General features: G+C 39.3%; 2 protein-coding genes across 2 annotated transcripts; one reads left to right on the plus strand and one right to left on the minus strand.

The window, feature by feature from the left end:
* The first annotated feature begins 4266 nt into the window (after window positions 1–4266).
* On the plus strand, window positions 4267–10210 carry cdkn1d (cyclin-dependent kinase inhibitor 1D). Its single transcript, XM_067489559.1, is given in 4 exon segments — window positions 4267–4516; window positions 6509–7005; window positions 7356–7384; window positions 7386–10210. Coding segments are annotated over 3 exon segments (546 nt in total). The 5' UTR covers window positions 4267–4516; window positions 6509–6518; the 3' UTR covers window positions 7416–10210.
* Window positions 10211–10402: 192 nt separating this feature from the next.
* slc37a3 (solute carrier family 37 member 3) lies at window positions 10403–18513 on the minus strand. Its single transcript, XM_067489558.1, has 14 exons — window positions 18411–18513; window positions 17073–17287; window positions 15890–16004; window positions 15274–15366; window positions 14861–14944; window positions 14602–14747; window positions 14149–14245; window positions 13975–14059; window positions 13542–13750; window positions 13296–13437; window positions 12598–12699; window positions 12311–12510; window positions 12049–12114; window positions 10403–11869 (listed from the first exon to the last, which is right to left on the minus strand). Exons 2-14 carry the CDS (start codon window positions 17147–17149, stop codon window positions 11777–11779), a joined length of 1509 nt encoding a protein of 502 aa, XP_067345659.1. The 5' UTR covers window positions 17150–17287; window positions 18411–18513; the 3' UTR covers window positions 10403–11776.
* Between the last annotated feature and the right edge of the window lie 43 nt (window positions 18514–18556).

Here is an 18556-nt window from a genome sequence, read left to right on the forward strand (position 1 = left end):
ACAATCGACTGTCTGTGGTGAGCCTCTTCTCAGTATTTGCTTCCGCAACTGAAAGACAGAAGGATGTGGAAACCCCCATACTGCACCTGTGAAGCAACAGCTTCCTCGCCTCTGTTTTTGTACTCGTCTCACTATCACAACTTCCCTTTCACCAGGCAGACTTCCTGTTGAATCGAGATTACTATATGGTACATCCTTTTGGTGTTTAGCTAAATAGCGAATACCGAACTAAATGCTCAGTTTCAAAGTTTTGGTTCAGCTATGACCTTTGACCTTCTGCAGCCCTTTTGAAACCTCTTTCATCTGGCATGAAACCAAACGGCGTTTTAACCTCTGAAATAGCACAGAGGTGAAATGAGTTGTACGACTAATGACATAAGGTGGTAGTTTGTGAGAGTGACTGACTTCTTTTTTAACTAAAGGTTTCCTTTATGCCGAACAAACGCATAAACCAACCATCTTTAGCTTCATTGGCTCCATGCTTGAGACTGCTGTCAAATTTCTCATCAAACCCTTAGCAAGAAATGTAATTTCCAAAAATATCAAAGGTTTATAAAGGTGTATAAATGAGGCTACTCAGACACATTTATTTTGCCTTCAGTATGTTTATAATCTGTCTTGCAGTTCTTTGTTTTTATGGTAAAATAACTATTTGACATTTCTTTATAAATTCTGAGCAGCATCATTTATCCCTAGCCCTTATTTTAAGCTATCGATGTTTTAAAATTTTCCCAGACTTGACAAATGTTGTTCAAATACCATTAAATGACACAGAATTTACAAATAACATTCAAATCCAAATGTTAAACCTTCCTGCACTTGCAGGATATGTGCACAGTGAGAATAGGCTCTCTGTAGTGTCCTTTGTTTGCTTTACTCCTCAATGAATCAATAACATTTGAATTGGTTGAATGGTGAATGGGTTCTTTTTGTAAGCACAAGTCCCACCATGACAGTTCCCCAGCAGCACATCAACTGTTTCAAACACTGGCTGTTTTACATCCATGTTAATGAATTCAAAGGACACTGGCAAGACAATGGGCTTAATGGCTGCATAACCAACTGTAACATGGAGCAAGTGATGGGAGGGTGGGCACACCAAAAAAAAACACAGTGCACTGTGGACAACAAGCGGAAGATTAGGGATTTAATTTAGAACAATACACTAAGTGTAAAAACAGCTTAAGCAGTAAGGAATCATGCTGCTGAAGCCTCATTGTCTGTGGGTAAACCTTAAAAATAACAAAGTTTAAAGGACACTTGACATGCAGATTAGTAGGGTATTAGGGGCACAACCCTAATGGGCTATTATGTGTCATGATGGGAAAGACCTAAAATAAGCCGCGTAAAAAAACATTTTCGGTCTGAAAGAACAGTGTCAGTGGAGGAGCACATCCAGTTTTTATTACATTTAGGGACCAAAATCAACTGTGATCAACTGTACTCAATGTATTAGCAGTGGAAGAGAGAGGAGATGTGATGTACCTTTCTCTTTGTTGAACATTAATATATTTATGATGCTAAAATTTCCTTTGTGCATGGCAGGCATTGTACAACTGCTGTTAGTCATGTACTGAGGACAACAATGTATCTGCATCGGAGACATGTAACTACTGAACCACAAAATTTCAATGGATCCTAAATTGTTTTTTTTTTTTGCAAAATTATCTCCAGAAAGGATGGATTAAAACGAGCCTAGCGGGCACAGGCCCAGCGGCCTCATGGCCAGAGATTATATTTAAAGTGAGTGTTAATATTTCTCGTTCCAAACACAACAAATGATCTGATAACCACGTTCAAATGAACATGACCAACGAAAGCGTAAACTGATCAAAAAGAAGGAAATCAAAAAAATCCCCAGAATGAGATAAAAATGAGGGTCTTCAAGATTTGGTGTAACATTAATTAAATTATTAAACTCCATTCACATGAAATTAACATGCACTTACGTAAACGTTCATGTTTCCCACTCACAAAAACTTAATGTAATGCATTACTGCACACACTAACATTAGGAATATAGGAATGCTATTGCTGCATTATTACGGAAAGTTATATTATTATACATTTTACCACCAGGACTGGAACTTTAGCTGTCTAAAGAATTCCCATTGTCTTCGATAGCAAAAAATGGACTTGACTCTTGACACTAGTTATGTTTCTGGCCATTTTAGCCAAATCCAAACACCACCTTCCTCTGTTCAAAGTGCCAAAGCTCTCTGGGCGACTGCTGTTCATTAGCCATTACCTCTATTACAGGCGTTCCCTGACCTCAGTCAATAACTTGGTTATTGACCTAATCCTAACCCGGTTATTTCTGTAGTAATGAGTAACAATTTTAGAGGTGTGCAGAAATGAATGATTTTACTGTTTACATAGGAGAACTTGTTTTCATTAACATATAAACTTTGAAACAAGGGCTGATTTGAGAATTAAGCAGGGTGGAGCTGCAACTGTGTTTTTAAGACCAGGGGAAGAATTAAAGCAAATATTAATAAAGCTGATGAAGGTCCTGTTTTTTTTGTTTTTCTTCTTTAAGGATTCAACCCCCTCCCCAGTAGGGGAGTTAGTTTCAAACAGTTTGTTGAAAATCGATATCTAAGTAAATTAGGTCAAAGTTTGAAGCGTGTTTTTTAACTCATAAACACACTTTGTTGCATTGTTTGCTCGCTTTGGGTTTCTTCCTTCTTTTGCTATAGCCTCCCCCCACCCCCCCACCCCCCATGTGAAAATAGCCATTTCCATCCCAGTGGCATTCCATAGTGGTGATGTAATTAATTGTAGGCTGCCACTGTCACACACACTGCACACACAAACAATGGATGCTTCACAGTCGCTGCTAAGTGCTTTGGCATTATGAAAACGGTGCATCTCATAAACCTCTCCAAAAACATCACCTCTACTTGCGCTGCTTGAGCAGTGTGTAAAAATAGTGTATGGGTGTGTGTAAAACCTTGAATAACCTTTCTGCGTGAGGGCAGTTGGACACTTCAGTTGTCTCAGTGATTCTGCAACTGAAAGGCAGTGACAGATGTAATGAATAAATCCAACTAACAAAGTGCTTGTAACATGAATACATAATTATAGTTGCAACAGGAAGGGTGAACCTGCAGTGTAACATAATCAGGAAAGAAAGAAATGTGCCATAATATATGATGTGATTAGGAAATAGTACTGAGCAATTATTCAAGAAATGGAAATAAGACAAATAACCTGTAACAAATAAGGAAAATTAAAATGAGTGAATTTTAATAAAGCAAATCAATAATGCGCTTTTCACACATGAAGAAAGTAGCTATATGTCATTTTGTCACTTTAAATTTTGGCCCTCAGCTAATGATTATTCTGCCTAATCTAAGGAGACTAAGAAAGACATGGAGCAGGGGAGAGTTTGTTTTTTTAAAAAACGATTTCAAAAATTACCAATTAAAACAAGTTTTGCTCATTAATTCAACACCACCTTTGTGCTTTCTTAATTGCTTCAGAGCAGATGCATTTAAGTGGGAAAATCACATAAGAATTAAAACGTATCTTTACGTCTCTAATTTTGCATCATGTGGCTATAAAACAATAACATTCTCACGTGCCTTTAGTTTAGAAATAAATAAGACGAATCATTTTTAAAACTTAGTTTATCTATTCAAATATCTTTTGTAGCTTTTTTGAAATGTGATCATTACCAGAGTCAATAAAAAAAAACATTTATAAAGTGAGAAACAGCACTGCTGGTTAAAAACTAAATGCACATAAAAGGTCGTCTCTCCCCCAACTTGCACCGAATAAAAATATCTCTGAATGGGGATGTGGTAAACCTGCAGGAGAAGTTAAAATGGAGTTGCCCGTCGCACTCACGTTGCAGCTCAACGTGACTAGGGGCCGTGAGCCGGGAGCCAAAACAAAACGTGATGCAAGCGCTACACGAGAATGTGTGTCACATTTGAGGGGAGAAGAGGAAATGGCCGCCATTGCCAAGATATTTGACCTACTATTCGCTGAAGAGGAGAACCGAGGCACGGAGGCTCAACAGAGCGCAGGAGCAACAGGTCTGGAGCGCACGGAAACACGCAGGTGAATTTGACAGCAGAAAAACAAGGTAAGAGCGCGTTTATTACCATAATTACCCCAAACGCTGCTATTTGCAGCTACGGAACGTGTTTCTCTTGCATGCTGTTTGGGGCATTTCCTGTGCACGTTTGCACCAACGCAGCCGCAGATTATGGTGCGTCTACTTCTTGAAAGGCTTTATGATGGTATTGTTTACGTCCTGGCCGCGCTCCAACAATGACTGTTTTGATGGAAACCACGTGACTGAGTCTACTAGGACGTCCCCTCCCCCGTGTCTGCCGCTGAGTCCATAACAAACAAGTCGCAGATAAAGTGGACAGGAGCAGCTCTCCCGTGCGTAGTGTCTGCAAAAAGTTTTCAGCGTCACACGGTTGCGTTGATTTGTCAGGGACACTTTTCATTCCCGGGACTGGATTCCGCTTTTTAATACGTTGCTTTCTTCACTCTGATGGTAAGACAACAAAAATATGATTGTACATGTCGATGTGTTTTTTTTTATGTTTAAACTTTGGATGAAATGGTTGGTTTGGTTCTATTTGGTGCTTGTTTTATACACTGCAGTTTGTCGTGTTTTAAAACACGTCTTCGCAAATGATGATCATCTTTTGTTGTTGTGCCTAAAATTAAAAAATATATACAATGTGGCTGGTGTGATATGAATGACAAGTTCCGTGACAGGATGCTGGCTGCGCGTCGCATCTCATTGACCCACATTCGCAAGCAATTCAACTGCGTCACGTTAAGTTTTTTTCCTGCAGCCTAGATTTTACAAAGCTTATTTAACTTTAATCCGTTTATTTCCCACCATTGCATACTAGTGTGCGTGTGTTATGCGCAGATAGTTGTTGGATTTTTACTTGTGGTGATTTTTGTGGTTAAATAGTGTTTTGTTTCTCTCTCGGTGATTAACTGGAAGTGGGGACACCGACCACAGTGGAAACCTGATCTGCATACCGCGCCCACTTTATTTTCGAGCAAACAACTTTCACTTAGAGACTATAAAGCAGTATTAAAGTCATTGTGTTGATTAAGCTTAGTGCCATGTTAATATTGTCCAGGAAATTTCTGAAAACTGATTTTTTGCTGGTTACATTAAAGATAAAAAAAAAAAGTACGCACTGTTATAAAATATTAAAATGTGTCGCCTGTTGTTCTCAGTGGAGAGTTTGTAAAGTAAGTAGACAAACAGTCAGTCGGTGCAGTCAGTGTGACTTGTAGATCTGCTCTTTCTGCTACTACTCATGCTATACATTCTGTTTGTGTCAAACAATTGCGCAATGCTTTTTAGTTCCCCCCCTCAGGCCCCTCTGGGGTATTTTGTAGTAGCTGGCTTCTTATTTTTGTCTTCAAGCTGAACTTGGGCTGATATGGTGCCGTGTTGGTATTTCTAAAAGTGAGTCTGCACATTTCTTGCAGTGTTTTAACTGCAATCCACTGTTTCCTGTAAAATCCCAATACAAGTACTAAGTAAATTAATAAAGATTTGATTTTTGATTTTTTTTTTGCTGTGTTTTGACCACATATTAGCTGAATGTGACAATGCTTAGTGTATGATAGATAATGTTGTACGCACAGGAACTACTCTAAGGCCCCTATAAATGTAAAATGTATATTGTCTGTCTGTATGAGTAGGCAGCTTAGTCTTATTTAGTTTGCGGGGGCCTTGGATCCCATAATGATCTAGGGTCCCAGAATTGGGGAATATGGTCTCTGAGAGAGACCTTATATACTAATATATAGTATACCATCAGAAAGCAGAACCATATACTATATCTACAGTGCTTACTGCCCATCCCATAAAACATGTACAGTATCTTCTGCTTTTACTGCCTACACACAGCTGATAAAGCTCTGAGCAGTTTTTTAAATGGGAGTCGATCCAAGGCTCAGAGACTAGAGTCTGCAAGGGATGTGGTTATTGTGCACATGTGAAAAATTATCTGACATTGAGATAATTCAGGTTGTGATATGATGAAGCAATAAACTCAAGGAAACTCGATTAATTAGCAGTGTAAGAATAACAAGATTCCACAGTGTTGCTCTAATGAAATGTGGAACCTGGAGGGTGCTCGAAACATTCCTCACAAGGAGCCTACTGTACATTTCTCTGTGTGACCTGCTGACCTTCACCCTCGACCTCTGACTGGCACACACCGCAGCAGGTGGAGAGGCAGGTTCACTTTGACGTGGCAGGGCAGTGAATAGTTTCCAGGTTTATTTGGTGTTTGCACAGTTACCTCTTGCTGCAGTAATTACTCAGCAGGTTTGGGCACACGTGTCTTTGATCACATAAAAACACATAGGTGCCCAAGGGTGCAGATTGTGTGTGTGGGTAATCAATGTCAGTAAAACCCTGGATCACACCTCGTTAGAACTCTGCAGGCCTAACAGAGCTGACCCCAGCCCTTCCTCTAACACTTTGTGACTGTGTGTTCTTTGATAGGGACTTGGACATGGCCAATCCACCAACTTCAAAAGCGGGACCAGCTATGGCGTCCAACTCAGAGATCTCACGTATGGCGGGGATTAAAGACTTGAATTTAAAGGTGGGGCCAGTGCGGAGGAATCTCTTCGGACCTGTGGACCATCAGCAGTTACAGCAGGACTTCGAGCGGTTGTTCTGCATGAGCGTGAAAGTGGCCAACAAGCGCTGGAACTTTGATTTCCAGACTGACAAGCCAGGAAGGGGGTCCAACATTGAGTGGGAGGAGCTCAGGTGCCAAGACGTGCCAGCATTTTACCACAGCTGCACAGTGAGGCCAGCGACACAGACTGGAGGTAAAATGCAGAAGGGCAAGAGTCGGACATCATCAACATCAAGCGAGGATTTCCCGGTGTCCAGCAGCTCCTCTGGGTCAGGTGATGAATACATGGAAGTCACCACCAGGGGGTGCTACAGGCTGCAACGGTCAGGGAAACGCAGACAGTCTGCCATCACAGGTCAGACCATGGAATAAACTAGTTAAAGGAATAGTGGGATATTTTTGGAAATCCTTTGGAAAATTTAAAACCACTCTCATGTGAATAGTATATATAAAGCTACTGGTAACAGCCACTTAGCTTTGTTTAGCATCAAGACTGGACACAGGAAATTTGTGAGTGTTTATACTAACCTAAGGGGATTTTCCAAAATAAAGAAGTAGTTCTTTAAAACTGCTTTAGTTTCTACTTCCTAATCACAATTTAACACAATTCTCTACATACTGTGAACTGATACAAAACAAATATTATTAGACTTCTTGAAAACATTTTTTTCTTAATTTGACATGGTCTTTTTCTCCCCTTTCCAGATTTCTTCAAAGTGAAGAAGAGGAAGCTTTCTGCATTACAAACCATCTTCCCGACAGTAGTAATGCACAAGACCCAGTAGAGGATCACTAAGTGGTCCGCACATCACCTCACATTGATCACCTCCTATCGTTTGAATATATGTAGTAATGTACAAACTGACTGTCCACTAGCCCCTAAAACATGGGCTTAAAAAGTCCTCACACCGCATACCTTAAGTTTCAGCACAAGGAAGCTACCATGTAGTTAATTAACCAGGCTCAGACTTTACAGACGTTTTTGTATATAATTATAAATATTATATATATATTCTGTATACTGTTTTCTGCAGCTTTTGACTATACTGTGAAATTATTTTTGAATGCACTCTTACAGGAAACTACAGAGACCAGGGTCCAGTTCTGAACATTAATTTTCGAATGAACATGCCTTGGATAGTATTTGACCTCAGTGTCTGCACCAATCTGTTAAAAGTCCTAAAAGGTTTTTCATTAGATGAGTTATTCTTGACCTCGCACCTCCCTTTAGTTTCACACCATGCGAATAAAGCAAAGGACCAAATTGTCACCCAGGTATCAAATATTTGGCAGCAGGTCTGAAATTTGCACCAGATTAAAAGGTTCAGTCATGAGGTAATGTGGTGGTACCTGTACGATATCAAATTAAATTCTGAGTAATAATAATAATAATAATATTGATGTTTTTTTGTTGCCATTATTTATTTTACAATGCTAGATCATTGACTAAATACAATTAAAATGATAAAAAAAAACACGCATTGTGTGAAACGAGGTAATATAAGGTGTGGAAACCTGTGCCATTTCCCCAAATTATGCTTTAGACTTTAGGTCATTACTCAAAAATACACCCTCACAACATAGGAAAATGTACTAATTGCAAACTATATTCAATTTTTGCTTTGTATTAATTTTCATAATGGGGTTGCAAACATCTATTTTTGGGCAACAGAACAGACCTTATTTGGTTGTATGTTTTTGTCAGCTTTTTGCCTCTAATAGTCAGTTGTGCAGAGTTCAAAGGGGATTGGTTGAAACATTGCAAATTCCTGGAGGGACTGAATATTGTAATGTAGCATTTTCTTCTCTTTTCATTTCATGTTCACCTTGTAGGTTTTAAATACGCCTCTCAATTCACTGAATGTAGCGTTTAGTCACTATGCTGCAGCTCAGAGGAATCAAAACTTTTGCTTCTCAGTCATTTTTGTTATGAAGAGGCGAGCTGTGTCATTTTTGGTTGCAGTGCAGTTCTATGTTTGCCTTGTGTGTTGGTTGTGTGTGTGTGTGTGTATATACACAGAGTATATGCATTTAAGTGTGTATAGGTTTGTTTTCACAAGTTTTAAAAGGTGGCAGCTGAGGCAGTTTAAACCAAAGAGAAATTGCTTTGCCATTTAGATACGAGATGTTTAGTCACTCACTGTTGGAGTGACCAGTTATGATCACAGATCCTAAGATCTTAGACCTATGGGACAAAACACACACTCAAAGAAGGCAAAATGTATGGTTTCAAAAAGCAGGTTTGCTGGTTTTATGTGATCCATCAAAAAATTTGGTAACTCAAACAGGATCTGACTATTTTTCTGTTCTGGTTGGATAATAAGCCATAACCTGGAAATATCCACCTTTACTACCTCATCAAGTGTTTCAATAACACAAGCAAGTACAGCACAAAAAAACTAAAAACCAGTAAAGCTTATGTTGTTTCGGGCTGCAAGCATGAAAGAGAGACAGAAGCAGGAGGGAGGGAGGGGGGGGGTAACTCTGTTGTGGTTAAAGCTGTCATGTTTCTATGCTCTGTGTTAACTTTCACATCAGGTAAAAGAGTCAGTGTGTCAGAGTGCGGACCTGCCCAGTGCACAGGAAACTCTGGCTGCCCCCACCCCCAAGGGCCCCCAAGGGTCTTTTGCTCTTTCACTGCACCAGTTTGCTTGGAAAGCTTTTCCAGAAAGAGACAGAGAGAATATTAACAGTAGTGGTGAAGGGGGGGTCTCTTGACTCCGACTGGATCAGAGGATTTCTCTGGGCAGATTCAGATTCTGTCTCTCTTTCATCAACCAGTCACTTCAGTCTAACCCAGACACATTGGTGTAGAAGTGACAATGTTTTTGTTTGGTTTTTTTCATGGTTGCATTTCACAGATACAAAAATAGCAAATGTGGCCATTTAAATGGGGTTGACTTGTTTATGGCAACTTGTCCATGTGTATGCGTGTTTGGGTGCATGTCTGTTCTCTGTGTTTAGGATGTGACATTTAAAGTCTATTAAATTATTGAGTTTATATCACTTGTTTTGTGGGGGAAAAAATACAAATTCCCAGTTCTAATATAACTAATTGTGTCATTTCTAAAACTAGATCTTTGCACTACTTAGAACATTGTTGAAAAGATAACTATTTTTGAATGGTAATCTTAAAGACAAACATACAAACTCACATTGAGAAACTGATATACAGATCAGAAATGTTTTTCCTCCCATTAATCACACTGCTGACATTGTTCAAGGTTTTTATAATTAATAAGAAAAACTAAAATTATATATGTCAATTCTAATCTGTTAGCCTCACTGTGCCCATTCACAGTTGCTTTCATAAATTACAGCTAAATTGCAGTGTTTTTATTTTTTAAAACTCTGTATATGCATGAATGTATGATAATCTTTGTAAACCATTTGTAATAAATTTTAATTCAATAGTTTATGTATCCTTGGAGCATTAACGAATAAGTTAGATTTCTGTAGAAAATATTTTCTGGGTTGTTGGGGCACTGTTGCCTTCAGTGCTAATTTGATATGGGTTAAAAATAATAAAACGTTAATGAATGACACTGATTTAAGCAAAAGATTGGTCTGAAGTTTTTGTTTCCAATACTTAACAGGGTGAAGTTTTTATTTTTATTTTTTTAGCAGGAATGATGCCACCTGCTGGTTCTGTTGTAGTAGTGCATGTATCCTTTTTGTAACAAGCTTTAATAATGGAGCTTGATGGAGCTTAGAAGCCATAATAAAATTATATAAGAATCTTATCTAAAATAGTCATTTGCAAGTTGTAATTTGCATTTATTTAAAACAAGATTTGCATTTACATTGGACAACTTCAAAAATATGATGGGAAAAAAACAAAACACCTTATACATTCCCATTTACATTCTATCACAGTGGCTCAGATATGCCAGGGTTGCAAGTCTCCTAATTAAATTATTAATTAATTAAGCTTCAATAAAATCCCATACAAATGATGATAAAAAAGGATGATGTTTCTACATACACCGGCACAAACTAAACGTTTCTATTTGGCACATTTAACTAATTTTGCCTGAAGCAACCTTCCTTCAAATGACAGTTAAATATAAGTTGTCTAACTTTCACAATAGACAAAACAGAAGGAATAGTAGTGTTCAAACGGTAACTAGCAATTAGCTCTACCATATACCACCCTATAGATATTTGTACATCTGACATAAAAAATATAAACCCCTACAAACAAATAATTTTTTAAGGCAAAACCTCTCTTATCTTTCACTTGTTTTGAATGCTACAATATACCTCAGAGTGACAAAACAATGGCACAGTTTTCAAAGGATGTGTGTGGGTGACGGGTTTCGTGGGGATCTCCTATAATTTACAACATTATAATTTGAGGTGTAAACATTTAAGTGAACACAGAGTAAAAAAAAGGAACAAGAAAATATAAAATCAAACATCAAGAGGACCTGTCCTCATGATGTAAAATCTTTAAAGTATAGTTTCTAATTGTAATTACACAAAACTGTATAAAAGGAATCAAGTAGCTGAGAAGGAAAAGAGAAAGCTCTAAGTGGTAAAATTTAATTACGGTAATAAAACTAGAGTGCAATATTGATTATCTCAACCAAAAAGAACGGAAATATCTCTACAAACACTAGTAATATATTTCTACATTATTCACATTCTTCAGGGAATTCTGATCCCTAAATTGTCTCCAAGAGCCTTAGATTTAAGTTAAGTCCTGGTTTAAAATCTAAATTTATCTACATCAAAAATTTAAATAGTTACATCCCTTTAAACCTAAAATATATACACTGGTACATTCTGGGATAGCTGTGCAAAGCCTAAAGTCACACACAGAACTCACTGACATCCAAGTCCCTTTCAAAGCTTTCTTCCCATTCAGGCACTTCAGCTCAAACCCATAATCCTTGCCTTTACACTACATGTAGTGTGCATTCATATTTTAGGCTTTTAGTAAATGTGTAAGACTTTAGTAGCGCTTACAGTTTTGCTTTTCCTGCTGCTCACTTGGATCACGTTAAGCATTCACCAAATCTTTCTGCATCCCCAAACTCACCTGAGGAGGCGTATGTGAGCAGACCTAAAGTGCAGCCCCTGATAATAGCAGGAATATTAGTGTCTGCTGAAGTTGAGGCTTTTTATAGCTGGCGCCTGACCGCTCGTCTGTCCCTCCACATGGCACGCAGTTCTCTAAAGAGCAATGGCGTGATGAACAAAACACTGCCCCCTGTCTGCAATCAAAACACAAGATGTCACAAATAGGCAGTGAGGATGTCTGGATAAGTGGTAAAAGACACATCTAGACTAATTACAAGAATTACAACTGTGATCTGTTGGTGTAGAGCAGGACAGTTTGCTTTTGATTTTTTGGGGCGAAAAGTGTTCGTGTGATTTCAGGTCAGAATCTTACCATGAAGACAAAGAAGTAGAACACACACATCCAGCCAAGCTTACTCTCAATCAGAGACACCAGGTACTAGAGGGTTGGGAAGATATGAACACACAGGTAAAGCTCAAATCAATTTATAAATATACACATATATGTACATATGTGCAGTAGATATGTATACAATATTCGAAGTGTCTAATAAAGAGCTTGACATTTAATCTTGTTAAAGTTGTCTTTTCCTGCCACGTGTCAGTGGTATCTTGTATAAAACCCTGAGTTTTACCTGTCCCACGGCAGCTCCTATACTTCCAGTTCCATCAACTATGCCAGTGACAGTAGCTAGAGCCTCTTGACTGCCTCTTAGAGCGTCCTGTCTCCCCAGGTCTGCTGAGATGGCTGAGCTGATCATGTTGGATGGGCCACCAATAAAGAAACCAGTTACAGCCATCAATACCGCGTTAATCACCTGGTCATTGGGTGATCCTGAGAGCAGAGAGAATCGGTGAACTCCCTCCGTCTTTTTGACCGTTCATACCTCATACGGAATCTATTCGCTGTGTATCTACTCACGACTGTATCCCACCAGGGCTCCCATTGCTACTGCAAGACTGAATGCCAATACGGGGGCTCTCTTTCCCATTAAGTCAGAGATCAGACCCTGAACTGTTCCCCCTGACAAAAAAGGAGCCAAAATTAACAAATTGCAAGAATGTTTAAGAGACATTTTAAACATGTAAATAGTTCACTGAAAAAATGATAGAAAATTGTTTTTAACAAAAGTGTTTGTGTAGTTTGATTGTGTTACCAACCTTAATGCACTTCACTAACTGCGAACTTCATTTGCATCATTTTGAGCAAGAAACTTTGAACACACTTGATTATGCTATATATTTATATTGGGGCGTTTAAAGATAATTTCATTTATCACTTTGTCTGCTGATTGTTTTGTTCATTGATGTTTTAGTTGATAAATATAACAAAAGTTTCATCAAACCTGAGGTGACATATTCAGATTGTCTGTGATTAGCAGTTTAAAATCCAGTTTGCTCTCACACAATAATGAAAACCAGCAAATCCTCCCAGCAAGTAAAACTTTCACATTCCTGATTGGAACAAGTAACTATTTATTTTTCTGTCAATCAACTAATAAAAAACATTTTCAGCTTAATTTTGTTATATATATATAGTATCAAACATGCTAAAACAAAACCCAATGAATTAAGTTAATGGCTAATGATGCCAGCAGCAGTGCTAATCCTGCCACTTACCGATAATCCCACCAACATCGTACCACACAGACAGGCGGTCGGCCTCTGCCTCCTTCCAGCCGTAGTTGTTGCTTAGGTAGAAAGGAAGCCAGAAGAAGAAGGAATAGTTGACCAGCTTCAGACACGCATAAGCCAGAGCATACTACAGTACACACAGACACAGAATTTACATGGTGCAATAGTTGAATAATGTTGGTTAATCCTTAATGAATAATTTATTTTGAATTGATGGAATTTCAAACTCACAGAGACTACTCCAGGCAGACAGACGGCCTGGAAGAAACCAATAGCTTGGGGACACTCGGCAGCAGGCTCATCCGGCTCCTGAACTGACTTATAGCGTCTGCTGTACACCTCTGCCTCTACCTCGTCCTCCTCGTCACTCATCAGAGGCCTATGGCTGTCTGTGTCGGTCTCAACTGGGCTGAGTCCAGTGTCTGATTCCAAACTCAAACCTGACACACCCATACACAAACATTTAAGCTGTGGACAGAGAGTCAGTAATACAAACAAAAAGCAGTTTCCTAGTGAACGTGTGACACAATTTCAGACTCGCATCTGTGGGAAGAAGGTCAATTAAAATGGAACAAAGAGATGGGGGTTTGTCCACAAAGCACGTGCGTATATGTTACAACATTTATGTAACACATAATTATGACATGCTCTTTAAGGTCCTTACCGACTTCTTTAGGGGAGGTAAGTAGTCCAAAGAACACCACCACCCCACCAGCAAACTGCACCACAGAGGTCACCAGAAAGGCATACTGCACACAGCACATCATGTTAGAATTCATCAGGTGAGAATATTATGGTAGATAATATTGGTAAACTAGGCGTGTGTTTGTGTGTGTACCTCGTATCCATACTTGAGTACACTAGAGGCCAGAAAGGCCCCCAAGATGTTACCCACAGAGGCACAGGCGCTCCACAGACCAAACACAAAGCCACGTCTGTTAGATTATTAAAATCCATCATTATTATGTTTCTAGTACAAAACTCACTATATTTTCATTTTGTAACTCCCGAACATGACATTTTTACAAACAGTCAAATTACGTTTACATAATTTCCACTGGGGAAAACTGAGTCTAAATGGGGTCTGTATTTCGGCAGCGGCACCAGTGAATGGGTGTCATTGTGTGTGTGTGTGTATGTGTGTCTGTGTGTGTACTATAAAGCTCAACTCGACAGACGCAAGCTTGATTAAATATGTTTAGTCTTAACAGATGCTGCAGTTATCCACAAGTGAAACTTGAAATGACATTAGATAAAGGCAGGTTTTGTTATAGAATAAAACGTCACCTACCCTGTTTTGCCAAACCAGTTGCCCATGACAGCCACCACGCAAGGCCAGACAGTTGACTGCAGCAGGCCATTTAGAACCCACAGAAAACAGTACAGATAGATGTTGTAGATATGCAGCCATTCAGTCAGAGTGCCAAACATAAATTCCTGCAAATGCATTAAGACATATTTTCAAAGGCTGCTAATAAGAACCAAAGTGAATTGGATACTACACTGTCAAAGATTAGACACATTATTCGGTTTATGGGCCGTGTACTTACGACTGCAGCAGAGCCACACAGGCCAAAGCAGAGCACATAGCGCAGGTTCAATCTGTCCCCAATCACACCACTTAAATATAGACCCTGTGTAGACAAAAACAGCAACAACAAAATGCATACTGATCTATTTTTGTGCAAAATTAAAGAGAGCACTTCATTCTTTGCTCCAGCTGCAGAGTAAAAAATCTAAGTAGTATTATGAGACGATAAAGGTTATTTTTACTTTGTTTAATCATGTCATGGGAACTGCTCATGTGACTGTCAGATAAATGTTTTACATTTTTTGGTAAAACATTTTTCAGCTCGCTGGAATACATGCCATCATCAGCCATCACCGGTTCTGCCAGTCTTTGTGGCAGACATTATTACTCTAAGGAGTTGTTCCAACACAGGAATTCATGTGCACTACTCACCGCAGCATATGAGAAGAGGAAGATAGAGTCCAGAACCCCCAGGAACATAGTGGCCTCCTTTTCATCTTTGAACAGACGATTGTCCTCCCAAGTCTGGGACAGCAGGAAAAAACATTCAATATATAAGGTTTAGCTACAGCTGGGGTTTAAATGTCATGGGACCATTAGGCCTCTGCACTAATTTTATAATATTTTCCAAACCTGATATAAAGATGTTTGGTTGCCCTGGTATTTTTCTAACTATTTCTACACTACTGAGTCCTGACTGGTTGAACACGTCTGATTGACGTAATCATCACAGGATGAGACACGAATAGTTAGAGAACACGCAAGGCAGGGGTCCTTTGGGACCAGGATTGAGAACCTCTGCGCTGTACTACACTGTCTACAGTGAATCTAAAATAACTGTGGTAAGAGTATAAATCTTATGTTGCAAAATAATATGTAACTAAATGGCAGTAAAATAAAGTCCTCATTTCACTGGCAATGGCAAGACTAGATAAAATAATCAATCATTACAGGACCGTTCATTGGTAACAGCTCAACACCATATTTTAAGGTCCTTTGACAGAGTATGTTTTAAATTAAATGATCATGTTCTTTCAGTGCTCAGTACCTCTTCAGGGGAGAAAGCAGGTGCACTGTCATTGTGGACGAGCGGTGTCCACTGGGCTGAGATGCTCACTTTCACATTGCTGAATGTCTTTCTGGACGCATGCAGCAACACATAACTGGAGAGAGAAAGAAAGTTCACCGACTCAGAAGGGAAAAGCAAGATGTAGTTAACAGATATTTAACTAGAAGCACCTGTATAGAAAAACAGTTCAGGAAGGGCATAAAAGTGCATGTGCTAAAAATGGCACTTCGATATTGACCAATGCATTCTTGTCAGGTGTCTAGGGCTACACAAGGTCACATAATGTTTGTAACGTTTGCACAAGGTCAAATTTCACAATAGCAGCAGATAAATTCTGAAAGAAAGTCTCAGAAATAGGAAGTTGGCTAAAATCCAAATTTTCTTCTGAGCAGCAGAAAACAATCTTGTGTGCACTGACTACTGCAGATGGCACTTTAAATGGTTCCTGATAAAGAGTGTTTTTACCTGGTAACATGGCAGCAGATAGATGATATGACAACTGCTGTAATTAAAGATTAACTATGTGACTAAGTTGTACCTAGACAACAAAGCATATGGCATGAAGTTTGCCAGATGGCTATAAATACTACATATGTTCTACATTTTTTTAACTCACTGCACTCAACATTTCAAAATTACAAAGAAAAAATAAGCTTTAGAAAAAAACTTTTGTCCAACCACATAATCCTCAAAATGGACACTAAACCAAATTTGTAGGTGTGCACATCTGCAATAAACATTTTATGCTTTTAACTTTTCACAACTACAAAATGGTACATTTAAAGTCCTCTGCTTTCCTACTTTTCCATTCTGTTTAGCAAACGTAACTACTGGACACAGGTCACACACTGTTCACACTATCTTGGCTGCATCTAAGCTGGGTTGTCCTTGTCCCTAACCTCACCGGAATTAAAAACTCATATCCGTCTACTTTTTGTTGCAGAAATGCTGCAATAATGCAAGAAGTCAATTAAAAATAATCTTAAACACAAACCTTTAAACAAAATTTTACTAAAAGTCACACTGAAAAGGTCACTTATGTACTGGCACACCCAGTTAATCTGTGGACATGTGTGGTATCACAGGGTCATTTAGACACTAACCCATGAGGAATACATTTACAATGCCAAACAATGAAACTTGGATGGATGGGTCCATTTACCTAAAGAAGGTGAGGAGGAAGGTAACCAGATGATGATGGGTGTACTGTGACAGGTAGCCACAGCATGGGGGAGGCATCACAGGGGCGACCAGGGAGAGGATAAGGAGGAGGAGAACGAGAAAGGAGGTGGTGTTGGAGGAGGTCTTAAGAGGAAACAGCACTGGATAGGTAAGAGGTTCTGCTATAGCACATCAAAAGAGCAACTACACAGAACCCTAAAAGGAAAGAGTGGAAAATCTGCATTAAAATAATAGGACAATAGTTTGTACAAAATAGTATAGCAGAAATATACTTTATATACTTTAAGCCATCCAGGCCTTTGGGTGCAAGAGACGACTGTTTATAGATGCATCAGGTCTGAATGCTGAGGTGTGTTCTGGAATCCAGAGGCATCAGTGGGCCCAGTGTATACACCCTGCCTCTTAAACCACTACACCTCCCCCACCGGACCCTTCAACTTTAACTAGTTTATGCACACAGGGCTCAACTAAGAACGGGAGATGAATCTACTGGACTTTCAAGTAGGGAAACGTCAGTTTGTCACATGATAACAAATATGAATCCTATAATACTCTCTTATCAAACTTTAATATCTGTACTTCTTTTCAGAGTCCATTACTTTACTACTACACTACTATATTAGTTACTACTATATAGATACAGACAATACTCGTAACGTGTGTTCTTGAACACACTTTTTCTATTCCAGCACTGAACCAGCTGATAAGGTCAAGCAACATTGAGCATTTGTTGTTAACTCTAGCTCCCAAATATGCACTTTTAACTAATGTAAAAACCCATTTCCTTACACAAGGCCTTTGTGCATTACTGTCAATGAACAGTTTCAGCCACGGTGTTAGAGGCAGACTGCTGCCTCACAGTAGGGTACCCATCACTACAACTCTCTGTAAGCATTTATTTGGGGTCTGGTGGCAACTTCCCACTACCTGCAAATACTCCCAGACAACATTATCACGGGAAACTAAGAGGAAGGCGTCCTGTTCAAAGGACTCTGTCAATGTTCTGTAAATAACAGACCAGACGAGCCACAGTTTAAGTGTTTACTGACAATTATGCTTTCCATCATTTTTGAACACCTCCCATTTTTATGAACAACACTGGGATGGATGTTCAACAAATGTGTACCAGCATTTTGTTTCAGGGGGAGAAATTCATCTCTGCCACACGGACTGACACAGGGACAACACTGGCGACCGAACCTTTCTCTAATGTTACACTTCCGGGTCCAAAAAGTCACAGCAAACGTCTACGAACAAACAGCGGACGTTACTATTTAAAAACCTTCGAAAACCTGAAACAAACAAGGCATTTTCTTACCTTTCAACTCAGGGTGTCGTTCACCAGCTCGCTCTCGGTGTGGCGATGGTCTGTGTTTACTGTCCAGTCCCCCTGTGGCCGACGTCACGGGCGACAGGACACAGCGGCGCTCTGCCGCCACCAGCAGTACAGGAGTGGAATTGCAG

This window comes from Channa argus, chromosome 21 (genome assembly GCF_033026475.1).
Source record: "Channa argus isolate prfri chromosome 21, Channa argus male v1.0, whole genome shotgun sequence".
In the NCBI taxonomy this organism is placed as follows: domain Eukaryota; kingdom Metazoa; phylum Chordata; class Actinopteri; order Anabantiformes; family Channidae; genus Channa; species Channa argus.

Coding starts and splice junctions, on each gene's coding strand:
- slc37a3 (XM_067489558.1), bottom strand. CDS start 17,149: ATGCCTCCCCCATGCTGTGGCTACCTGTCACAGTACACCCATCATCAT. Junction 14,246..14,601: donor AACTGGTTTGGCAAAACAGG/GTAGGTGACGTT, acceptor ATAATCTAACAG/ACGTGGCTTTGTGTTTGGTC. Junction 12,511..12,597: donor AGCCCTGGTGGGATACAGTC/GTGAGTAGATAC, acceptor CTCTGCTCTCAG/GATCACCCAATGACCAGGTG.